Source organism: Phyllobates terribilis, unplaced genomic scaffold (assembly GCF_046119375.1).
Source record: "Phyllobates terribilis strain yellow unplaced genomic scaffold, ASM4611937v1 Scaffold_27__1_contigs__length_16484149, whole genome shotgun sequence".
Lineage (NCBI taxonomy): Eukaryota > Metazoa > Chordata > Amphibia > Anura > Dendrobatidae > Phyllobates > Phyllobates terribilis.
In genome coordinates this window covers 624,787-636,708 of record NW_027362787.1, presented here as the reverse complement: position 1 = coordinate 636,708, position 11,922 = coordinate 624,787, and the positions used below count along the sequence as shown (strand labels likewise).

Below are 11,922 nucleotides of genomic sequence, written 5' to 3'. Positions count from 1 at the left end.
ACCTTTTACTGATGGAAATTCAGGCACTCCCCGGAGCAATGTAGGGTGAAGGGTGTATGTCCGGATCCTCCCCAATGAGCGGGTTTTGGGCCTCCTGTTCCTTGCCTCTGCTTAGTAAGTTTCTGACCTGCCTGAAGCTAGGCCTAACTTTGTCTCTGTCCTGCGCTGGCTGTCCTTGTGGTAGGGCCTTCTCTTGGAGTGCACTATCCCGACCTACGGGGCCTATGTGTCTCCTGGCTCTGGTACGTATCAGCCCTTTAGCGATCCTGGGACTTGTAGTTCTCCAGGGATTCCGGTTATATCTTACTGGGTCGTGGATATCCCGGTAAGCTTCGGACCCGGTGTCCGGTAAATTCTTCTTCGGGGTGAGCTAGTTAAGCTCCTCTGCCCCCTATGTACTAACTCTCTCTACTCGCCTTCGGCCTACTCGGGCCCTCAATAGGCTACTCGCACTAACGGCAGCTTGCCGCGCTTCACCGATCTTATGGCACCGGCACACCTAAGCTCACTATTCTGAGCTACGACTCAACCGGGCTCAACTCTGTATTCAGGCTTGCACTAACTGAACTCTCCAGAGGAATTGCGGAGTCACTGAGCTCCACTGCAGACTGCCCTGTTTCTGTGTCTCACTCTGCAGGAACTGACTGCCTGGCTCCACCTTCCCTTCTTTATATATCCCTAACAGCTCCCTCTGGTGGTCTGAGGTGGAAGGTGGAGATGTGTGAATGGTTATGGGGGCCTCTTGTGGAGGAATCCGTCAATACACCCTTCTAGGATCTGTGATACCAAGCACAGCTGGGCTTCACACAGGGTCTGGACTTATAAAGAGGGGAAGAGGGAGGAAGAAGAGGATTATTGGGTGAAAGCCAGGAGGAGAGGAGAAAAAGAACATGGGACACACAATTTAACCCCTTCAGCAGGGCACAGCAGTCAAGGGGCATTCAATTAAAGATTGACGTGCCCTGCAGACTGCTGAGACCCAACAACAATATTTCCTCAAAAAGTCCCATGGAATAACGACAACACACAGATCTTAACCAAAACTCCTTTTAATGGGTAGAAGTCGGTCACAGCCAAAAAGGACATGCTCAGTATTTAACCGGTATAAAACTCGGTTAAGGCACTATTGACCAGCTGAAACGGGTGCAAATCCATATGCCACAGCTGGACTCCCAGCGCAAGTCAGACTTCGTCCCGGAAAAAAACATCAAGATGGAGAAAATGACCGCTAAGGAGGAGCGGAGTATTTATACTGCGCTCCGCCCCCCACCCATTTGGTAAAAAGCTTGTTCTATGCTATCCTGGAGACCGGAGAGAAAAATATCCAGCCCTATTTCCGTCAGATGGACTCCATCGGGTAGCATAAGACTGGAATTGTCTCCCTCAAGTTGGTGATGCCTCATGACCACTCCGGCCTTAAAACGGATAAAGCGGGACAAGCGGGCATTAAGCGTGCGCAAAGAACGTTCAACTGCCGCCACATCTCTCGCGCCCTGCCATGCAACACGTGACATGACCTCTGACCAAATCAGAGTAAGCTCTGGAAAAAGTCTGTGGAATTTATCCACGTCGGAGCGCATGATTGTGAGGAGTTCCGCTAGGTGAAAGGAGCAGAGATCATTCCCGCCCGCATGCAGGACTAGAATTAAGGGAGAGGAAGCAGTCTGAGCTATCCGCACCACCTCGGGAAGAACCTGAGGCCAGGTCAAGCCTCTTATTCCTCTCAAAAAAACGTTGATGCCGTGGAACCCAAGACCTCTGCCACCTGGTCGACGTTCTGCTCTTTGGGATGCCCAGAAGATGTAAGAGTGGCCCAGTATCCTCACTGTGTGTTTTACACCATCTATGAAGAGATAATAAAGTTAGTGAAGCAATAAATTCGGTCTGATGTATCTTGCAAAACAGGAGGAACGCCATCTACCAATGTGCTGGATCTCGGAGTTAGGCAAACCAGCACGGGCTGCTTCGGTAGCAGCTGCTATCCTAAAGGAGTACGTACCAAATACCTTGAGAGGAAGGCCTACGAAAGCTAAACATTTCCAAAAAAACTAGATTGAAATTGAAAAACCGTAAGAGGAGAACCATCCTCATGTGAGAAAAAGGAGTCACCAGATCGCCAGAATGATAAGTAATTATTAACAAGGGTTAAAGGACAAATAGGACCGGGGATGGTAAGAAGGGGAACCCATGAACAAATACCGGACGGGTCAATTTTCGATTTCCGAAAGTGGATACGGAGACCTCGGTCACAGGGAGTGATACCATCATACTGGAGTCCTCCTGAAGTGCGCTTGGATGGGGACACCAATTCACTAATGCGCAAAGCACCAAACCAAAAAACGCGAGTCAAAAAGCGGCAGAGAGTAGAGCAGACTTGAAAGGAGAAGAGCGGACAGCGGGAGTGGGTTGATTAGGCGGGTAAGTAAACTGAAAGAAATGGGCCGTCTGTTCTCCTGACGAGTGTGCTCCCTCCTCCAATCCATAATAGCCTGCCGAATGATGAAAACCTTAGTAACATCGTTCCAACCTAAGAGGCGAAAATAAACACCGAGATCAGATAGGCGGTTCTGTGCAACGGCTCCTGAAACACCCATGCTACGCAAGTAAAGTAAATATTCGATTGTGACCTCCAGACGGGCAGCGTCGGATGCTGCTGCTGATCTATCCCCAAATAGGTTATGCCACTCATTCCATGCCTTACCGTAAGAACGCCATGTAGATGAGGCCACTGAAGATCTCACCAACTCCATCAATCTTTCTCTACCACCTCCCACATGAGGGATGGGCATGGATGCCCCTCTGGTTTGGCTGCGGGGAAACATTCCCGGAATTTCTGCCAATCGAAACGAGAAAGAGAATCAGCAATGACATTATTTGTACCCGGAACATGGCGGGCTTAAAACCAGATGTTTAAACGTAAGCATTTTAATACCAGGAATCTGAGTAATTTGATAACCAGGGGAGATGAGGATGACAAGTGATTTATGGCGTGTACAATACTCATATTGTCAGTCCAATAACAGATCCGTTTATCCCTGAGGGATGGGCCCCATAAAGAAATGGCTGTGATGATAGGAAATAACTCTAACCAAGTAAGGTTTTTAACCCAGCCCTCAGTGCGCCAAGATTCCGGCCAAGGTTCGGCACACCATTGGTCTCCAAAAATGACACTGAAACCAGTAGATCCAGCGGCATCGGAAAAAAGGGAGAGATCCTCATTAGTCAATTCCGATGACTAAAAGAATGTATATCCATTATAGGACAAGAGGAACTCCTTCCCAACCAGCAAGTCTGCTTTCAAAGGAGGTTTTATCCGAATTCTATGATGGGGAAGCTTGATGCTTTTGGTCGAGAGGGATAAACGTCTGGAAAAATTCTCCCCATAGGCATTACTGTGCAAGCAAAGTTAAGGAGGCCTAGCATGGACTGCATTTGACATAGTGTTACTTTGAGGACAGAACAAAATCCTTCAATCTGGGACAGCAATTTTGAATTTTTTTCTGAGGGAAGGCGAAAAACCATGGCAACGGAATCAATCTCAATTCCTAAAAAGGATAGCGAAGTAGTAGCAAAAGTTTTTCCACTGGATAAGGGAACGCCAAAATACGACGCGAAAAAAATAAAATTGTCCAGCAAAAATTGACAGGACCTGGAATCTGGTGGTCCCACAAAAAGAAAATCGTCAAGATAATGGATTATAGCGGAGGAACCTGTTTCATACTTAACCACCCATTCTAGGAAAGAACCAAATAATTCAAAATAATAGCAAGAGATGGAACAACCCATGGGAAGGCAGGTAGATCTCACATCACCGTTACTTTCTGAGTAGCAACGTCTTCGGAAAGTTTATGAAGCTACATTTACAGAAAACATTGGTCCACTGGCTTTACTAAACGCCATCTACAAATTCGAGCTTCAAGATTTGGAGAGGTGTGTATTGCAAGAATTTTTATCACCCAACCACTTTGAGTAGCAGAAGGAGAGATAGCATTAGCAAACTCTCAAGAACTATCTGCATTCTACAATGACGGAACAACGGTTAAACAGCCGAGCCCTTCTGTCAATTGAACATGAGCTCGCCAGACACCTGAATATTAAAGACCTGATTAAGGATTTTTCTAACCAGCAGGTAAAACGACTGCCTGTTCCATACATGTAAATTTGCATCTTCACATCTTCTACATGTAGCCAGTTTTACATTAGTGTGTTATTGCCATGTATGTTCCCCTGTATTATGGATGAGTGTCCTAGCCTGACTGCGGGATTACTGACCCAAAGTCCTAGTATTAGACAGATGTAACAGATCAGTTAGTAATGTTTCAGTTCTGAGACCTGCACCTGACTGACCCTGCGATGCACTATCCGTACCCCAGATGGGAATACCCATTTAATATTAGGGCTCAGTTTTTAGGATAGAGCGCACTATTGTTTGTTGTTCTTGAATTTATGGAAATACGTCTTTATTATTATGGTTCATTCCTTAGATCGTTGTTTTAATATGTTTTCTGACCTCACAAAATGACCTTATTTTCATTGTATTAATTGGTTATACGTTTTGTCTTTGTTTTGTTACATTATAATTTTGCACTTTACATAATTGACCAAAGGATTTAACTAAATGACTCTTATGAAAAATAGATTTAATTAGCGAAATGTTTAGTGGGAATGTTTTACAAAACTTTTATGTTAAGGGCATTGACCATGCTCTGGTTATTCTTAACCAATGTGTGTGTGAGATGATTAAAAGGCCCTTAATGCAGAAATTCAACATAGAAATATAGTCTATTTCCCATATTTCGTATTTAGTGCCGAAGTTCAAGAAAGACCATAATACTAAGTGCCTTATCATCATCTCAAACACATTGGTAAAGAATAACCAGAAAATTGCCAATCCTTTTAATCATAGTTTAACTTTTTGGAAGAATTTACTTTAAAGTTTGTCACCCCTTATATCATAAATAATAAATAAACAGAAATTGCTTTTCTAATAGAATAACACGTCCAGAAGAGATTCCTTTTCAGCAGTCACCTCATTATCATAGCCAGCAGGATTACAATGAGAGATAACAGAATCCACCATTCACATTAGGTCGTGTCACAGCTCACCTCTTCCCCTTTCCTGCACAATGACATCTGCATGTCACTAAACATGAGAACATGTATAGAAAACTCTCCCTAGGAATTAGACTCCCATATTTTGTCTTGTGATATATATACATCCATATGTCTATTGTTCATATCTCCAAACAGGCAAGACAGCAGATTTCCATAAATGTACAGAAAACAGGATACAATAATCTGAAGTCAGAAATACAGATTATAAAAAAATTATCACAATCTGGTTTCAATTAGTTTAAAAAATGTACGTCACTCATTCCCTTAAAGAAAAATAAGCAAAATATACCTAAAAAGAATATTGGATAGTTTAAGAAATGTTTAATAGGTTAGAGTAGAGTAGGGCCCTGCCAAAAGAGTCTACCTTGTCGTGGTGGCAGGCTTAAAAAATCTTTTGGCCAAAACAAAAGCTGATGGCTGTGTATGTGATATGGTGTTCGATGGGAACTGTTTATGTGTGATTGGTGAAACCGAGGTGCAGAAGCAGAGTTTTTCCAAGAGTGGGAGGTGGGACGGTGGAAAGTTTGAGGGGTGGAGGCGGGGCTGGTGTGGAGTCTCAAGGGTGCCCGGAAATGTTGCCAGTATGGGGTGCTGAAATTCCTGGTGGCAGCCCTGCTTCAGTATGTAGCAAAAATCACAGTCTCCTACTCTCCACAGGCATGTGTTCAAAGGAGTATGTTACGGATCCGGGTGGTGGAACCTCTGTGCTGCGGTGCAAGGAGGGACCAGAGGGGCGTAAGTAGCTGTCAACTCGGACTGACCAAGGTCATACGGCGGCTCAATCGACTCCGTGACCAGGGAAGACCGAGCAGAGAGACCAGGTGCTACTCTGGGACCAACCTTGTATGAGAGCAGGTGACTCCCACGGGTCAGAAGGCAGGAACTGACCGGTACAGCAGATGAGCACGGCAGGCAGGCTGACGGGTGATCCGGGTAGGCAGACTGGCAGACACGGCAGATAACAAGCAGGAGCCTCCAGATAAGCTGACTGGTAGGCACGGTAGGTAACAGGCAGGTGCTTCCAGGTAAGCAGGCGGGCAAGGCCCATAGACAGACTGGCGGACTTGACTGTAGACAGACTGTCGGGCTGGAGAGTAGACAAGCTGGCGGACTGGACTAGTAGTCAGGCTGGCGGGCTGGACTTGTAGTCAGGTTGGCGGGCTGGACTTGTAGTCAGGCTGGCGGGCTGGACTTGTAGTCAAGCTGGCGGGCTGGACTGGTAGTCAGGCTGGCAGCAGGACCTGAGGGCTGAAGCAGAGTTTAACACACAAAGCTACAACCTTGCATGGGCACCTCCATCTTGGAGGAGGTGCCTTTTATATGAGAGGTCCTCCGGTCATTGGCCGGGGACTCCTTAGGACGGCGTGCGCGGCCCCTTTAAGAGGGCGCCCTAAGCACAATGCCCGGGAAGCTGCGCGCCGGCAGAAGCAGGAGCGCCGGAGGACGCCGGGAGGGGAGCGCGGCGGTAAGAGGGACGGCGTCTCTGCCTGTCAAGGCGCAGAGACACCGATACTACAGAGTATTGTCATGACAAGCACTGGGGTGTTCAGAAAACCTCAAGCTGTCATGACAACCCTTTGGCACCCCACAATCATGATGCAGGGACAGTTAGAACAGTGTGCCCCACCTGGACCAGTCGCTGTAAATTCTGCCATCACAGATAGTTAGCGGCATATAACAGGTTAACGGTCGCTTCCCTCCACTCGCATCTGTTAGAGGCAGATGATGGCTGAATAATGCAGCCATCATTTGTCGGCTCAGTTCCCAAGTCCACATCAAAGAACGGGACCTGGGATTTGTTATTTTTTTCTATAAACCGTTTTGTTTTTTACTTTTTTTACTTTAGTCCCTTTACAGAACGTGAACCTGGTTGAGCTTTATTGCACGATGCTGCGAGGCATGATTTACAATTACAGCTGTGGGGGCCATTGTGTGAGTTGGTTGACTAAAAGAGCCCCCTACCTTTATTTGACAACCTAGATGCCACTGATACTATAGGTTGCGGCATCAAAGGCGTTAATTAAAGATAACAGCTAGGATCACAGACATTGACTGCTCAGTTCCTGCAGGAGCCCCTCAGTGATCCAGCTGGAATGGTGCCAGCACCAGAGGTGAGTATAGCTCCTATTATTTTACTTTGTGGAAACATATTGATTGAGAAGGGTTGGTCCTAGTAGTGAACATCAGAGAGAGACTTGCGGCCTAGCCGGAAAACCCAGTGATCCCCGCTAGGGCCAGAGCTTCATAGAGAACTTACATGGAAACTCACACGACTGGGCACACCACCTTTGTGAAGAGAACATTAACGTTAAATAGTGAAAGACTTTCTCTGCTATCCCAAGCTTACTGTTATTAGTTCTACTGTTGATTTGCCTTGTTACTAACACTTTACAGTTTAAAGTATATACCGTATATACTCGAGTATAAGCCAACTGTTTCCGCACACTGAACTCATCATGTTTCCTTCATCTCGCATATCTTCCCCACCTGATCTTTCTATCACAATAAATGACATCACACTTTCCCCGGTCCCCGGAGTAACCCCTGACTCTGCCCTGTCCTTCAAACCCCACATCCAAGCTCTTGCCACCTCCTGTGGCCTCCAGCTCAAAAGTATTCCCAGAATCCATCCTTTCCTCAACCCTCAATCTATTAAACTGCTTGTTCATGCCCTCATCATCTCCCGCCTCGACTACTGCAACACCCTCCTCTGTGGCCTACCTGCTAACACTCTCGCACCCCTCCAGTCCATCCCCAACTCTGCTGCTCGACTGGTTCATCTCTCGCCTCACTATTCCTCTGCTACCCCCCTTTGCAAATACCTTCACATGCTAATAATAATAATAAAAAGTAATTTTTCATTTAACTTTGCATGAAGCCCTGTGGGTTATACAAAATTTCTGAATACGGTTTTGAATATTTTGAGGTGTATACATGACATATAGATCCCTCAAAATCTTTTCAAATGTGTAGATGGTCCTGAAAAACTGAGGGATGGGACATTTCATTGGCATACAAAATTCAAAGTACAAAAATGAGACTTTTTCTAAATATTTATCAAATTTCCGATATTTTTTATATAAATGTCTATCATATTGACCTAAATTTACCACGAACGTAAACTACAATGTGTCAAGAAAAAAATTATTACCACATAAAATGGCACATATTAGTTTAAAAAATTTGGCTTGGTCAGGAAAGTAAAAAGTACCTTAAGTGGGAAGGGGTTAAAGAGTTATTCCCAATATATGTAATAATTCTGAAGTGGAGCAGACTCCACAATACAAACTGTTTATTTTATTAAAATAAATACATTTCTTAGACCTGATGAGGCTTGTTTGGTTGCATTAAAAATCCACTTGCTTTTGAGCCGAAACATTGGCACCTGTTCACACGGGCCAATAAATACACCATTTTTTATGTAATTTTCTATTAAGTGCTACCATCTTTTTTGCTTACTTATATGCCGACACTGGGGTATCGTGTGCCGGGACCCTTGGAGCTCTCACCGCCATAAAACCTGAACGGCCGTGCAGTCCCTCCGCCTCTTATGGGACGTGCTGGTGAAGGTGCGTACGCAATGACATCATCGCGTACGCGTCTGCATAGAGGGCCAAGATGCCAGTACAGAAGTGCAGCTGCAGGGGATTATATGAGAGGTAAGTATCAATTTATTTATTTTTAATAGAATTAATTAAATGGTCTTGGGGGAGAGCTCATGATGAACTGGGAGTGGAGGTTGGGGAAAGCACTTGGAGAATAGGGAGTGGGGGAAGGGGAGAGCACATGATGAATTGGGAGTGGGGGGGGAGAGAGCACATGGTGAATTGGGGGTGGGGAGAGCAAATGATGATTTTGGAGTGGGGGTGGGGAGAGCTCATGATGAACTGAGAGTCGGGGTGGGGAGAGCACATGGAGAATTGGAAGTGGGGGGTGAGGAGAGCACAAGGTGAACTGGAATTAAGGGGTGGGGAGAGCACATGGTGAACTGGGAGTGGGGGGTGGGGAGAGCACATGGTGAATTGGGAGTGAGGAGTGGATAGAGCACATTATTAATTGGGGGTGGGGAGAGCACATGGTGGGTGGGGAGAGCAAATTATGAATTGAAGGTGGGGGGTGGAGAGAGCAAATGGTGAATTGCGAGTGGGGGATGGGGAGAGCACATGGTGAATTGGGGGTGGGGAGAGCAGATAATGATCTGGGGGGTGGGGAGAGTACATGGTGAATTGGAAGTGGGGGGTGGGGAGAGCATATGCTGAATGGGGGGGTGAGGAGAGCAAATGATGAATTGGGAGTGGTTGGGGAGAGCAAATGATTAATTGAGAGAGGTGAGTGGGGAGAGCAAATTGTGAATTGGGAGTGTGGAGAGCACATGGTGAATTGGGGGTAGGGAGAGCAAATGATGAAGTGGGGGTGGGGAGAGCAAATGGTGAATTGGGGGTGGGGAGAGCAAACGGTGAATTGGGAGTGGTGGGTGGGGAGAGCAAATGGTGCATTGGGAGTGGGGGTGGGGAGAGCTAATGGTAAATTGGGAGTGGGGAGAGAAAATGGTCAATTGGGAGGGAGCGGTAGTGAGAGCTAATGGTGAATTGGGAGTGTGGAGTGCACATGATGAATTGGGGGTGGGAAGAGCAAATGGTGAATTGGGAATAGGGGGTGGGGAGAACTAATGGTGAATGGAGCAAATAGTGAGTGGGGGGTGGGGAGAGCAAACGTTGAATTGGAAGTGGGGGTAGAGAGCAGATGGTGAATTAGGAGTGCGGGTGGGGAGAGCAAATGGTGAATTGGGAGTGGAGGGTGGGGTGAGCAAATGGTGAATTGGGAGTGGAGGGTGGGGAGAACAAATGGTGAATTGGGAGTGGGGAGAGCAAATGATGAGTTGGGAGTGGGGAGAGCAAATGGTGAATGGGGAGTGGGGATGGGGGGAGCAAATGGTGAATTGGGAGTGGGGGGTGGGGAGAGCTAGTGGTGAATTTGGAGTGGGGAGAGCTAATGGTGAATTTGGAGTGGGGAGAGCAAATGTTGAATGGGGGGTGGGGAGAGCTAATGGTGAATTGGGAGTGGGGGAGAGCAAATAATGAATTGGGAGTGGGGGAGAGCAAATGATGAATTGGGAGTGGGGGAGAATAAATGATTATGAATACAGGTTGGGAGAGAGCATGAACATGACATAATGAATTGGAGTGGAGGGGTTCATGTAAATATAATGAATTGGGGGAGCGGAAGGTACAGAGTGGGGGGTGTTGAGGATGCAGGAGTGTGACTGGTAATGAATTGGGAAAGAGTACAGGTGCTATTTAATTTATATATTTATTGGGTGGAGAAAGTGGCTATTTACAGTTAGTGGGGGGGGCCGTGGTGGATTACAATTTGTATTTGGAATGGTGGGTTGCATAATAACTAATTATATATTAATGGTGGGTGCACATCTGTATTCAGCTGCGTAATGTAGAAATTGGGGAATGTGCTCTAGATAACTGTGTGCTATTTTATGCAGAGACGAGTCCTGGCTGGAAGAAGTGAGGTCGGTCTGCGCTGGATGAAAGTGAAAAAAAGCGAAGATGAAGGACTTCAACTAGAGACGTCACTTGTGAGTCAGTGTGTTCTCTGTACAATGACACTATATACTAATGTGCAGAGCTCCTGTGTATGTCACTGGTGATCACTGTATTACCTGTACACTATACACTATATGGAGAGCTCCTGTGCATAATGTCACTGGTGATCACTGTATTACCTGTACACTATATACACAGCTCCTATGTATAATGTCACTGGTGATCACTGTATTACCTGTACACTGACACTATATACAGAGCTCCTGTGTATAATGTCACTGGTGATCACTGTATTACCTGTACACTATATACACAGCTCCTATGTATAATGTCACTGGTGATCACTGTATTACCTGTACACTGACACTATATACAGAGCTCCTGTGTATAATGTCACTGGTGATCACTGTACACCGTCTACTATGTAGAGAGCTCCTGTGTATAATGGCACTTATGGTAATATTAGTATTTTTTTTTTTTTTTATTAATGATCAGTATTGTATTATTTGGTCACTATGTGGTGGTAATATGTGGTCCGGTCATGGTGTGGCGGTATTTGTCCCTTACACTGTGTGCAGAATTATTAGGCAAGTTGTATTTTAGAGGATTATTTTTATTATTGATCAACAACTATGTTCTCAATCAACCCAAAAGACTCATAAATATCCAAGCTTAATATTTTTGGAAGTTGGAGTGTTTTTTTTTTAGATTTGGCTATCTTAGGAGGATATCTGTGTGTGCAGGTAACTATTACTGTGCAGAATTATTAGGCAACTTAATAAAAACCAAATATAATCCTATGTCAGTTGTTTATTTTCACCAGGTAAACCAATATCAGTGCACAAAATTTAGAAATAAACATTTCTGACATGCAAAAACAAAAACCAAAAAAATTAGTGATCATTATAGCCACCTTTCTTTATGATGACACTCAACAGCCTTCCATCCATAGATTCTGTCTGTTGCTTGATATGTTTTCGATCAACATTGCGTGCAGCAGCCACCACAGCCTCCCAGACACTGTTCCGAGAGGTGTACTGTTTTCACTCCCTGTAGATCTCACATTTTATGATGGACCACAGGTTCTCTATGGGGTTCAGATCAGATGAACAAGGGGGCCATGTCATTATTTTTTCTTCTTTTAGACCTTTACTGGCCAGCCACGCTGTGGAGTAGTTGGATGCATGTGAGGGAGCATTGTCCTGCATTTAAATCATGTTTTTTTTGAACGATACCGACTTCTTCCTGT

At 45.4% G+C, this 11,922-nt stretch overlaps 1 protein-coding gene across 2 annotated transcripts in view; it reads right to left on the bottom strand.

Moving 5' to 3' along the window:
* Window positions 1-1,146: 1,146 nt before the first annotated feature.
* The window catches only part of LOC141176484 (uncharacterized), a 50,240-nt gene continuing 39,464 nt past the window's right edge, over window positions 1,147-11,922 (bottom strand). Inside the window, exons 3-5 of one of the 2 annotated variants that reach the window (XM_073660431.1) lie at window positions 5,956-6,363; window positions 2,702-2,833; window positions 1,147-1,843 (exon numbers count right to left, since the gene is read on the bottom strand). In XM_073660431.1, the coding sequence (XP_073516532.1) occupies window positions 1,248-1,843; window positions 2,702-2,833; window positions 5,956-6,163 (936 nt within the window). In that variant the 5' untranslated portion in view covers window positions 6,164-6,363 and the 3' untranslated portion in view covers window positions 1,147-1,247. The remainder of the gene's footprint in view (window positions 1,844-2,701; window positions 2,834-5,955; window positions 6,364-11,922) is intronic. The other variant, XR_012253167.1, reaches the window with a different exon arrangement.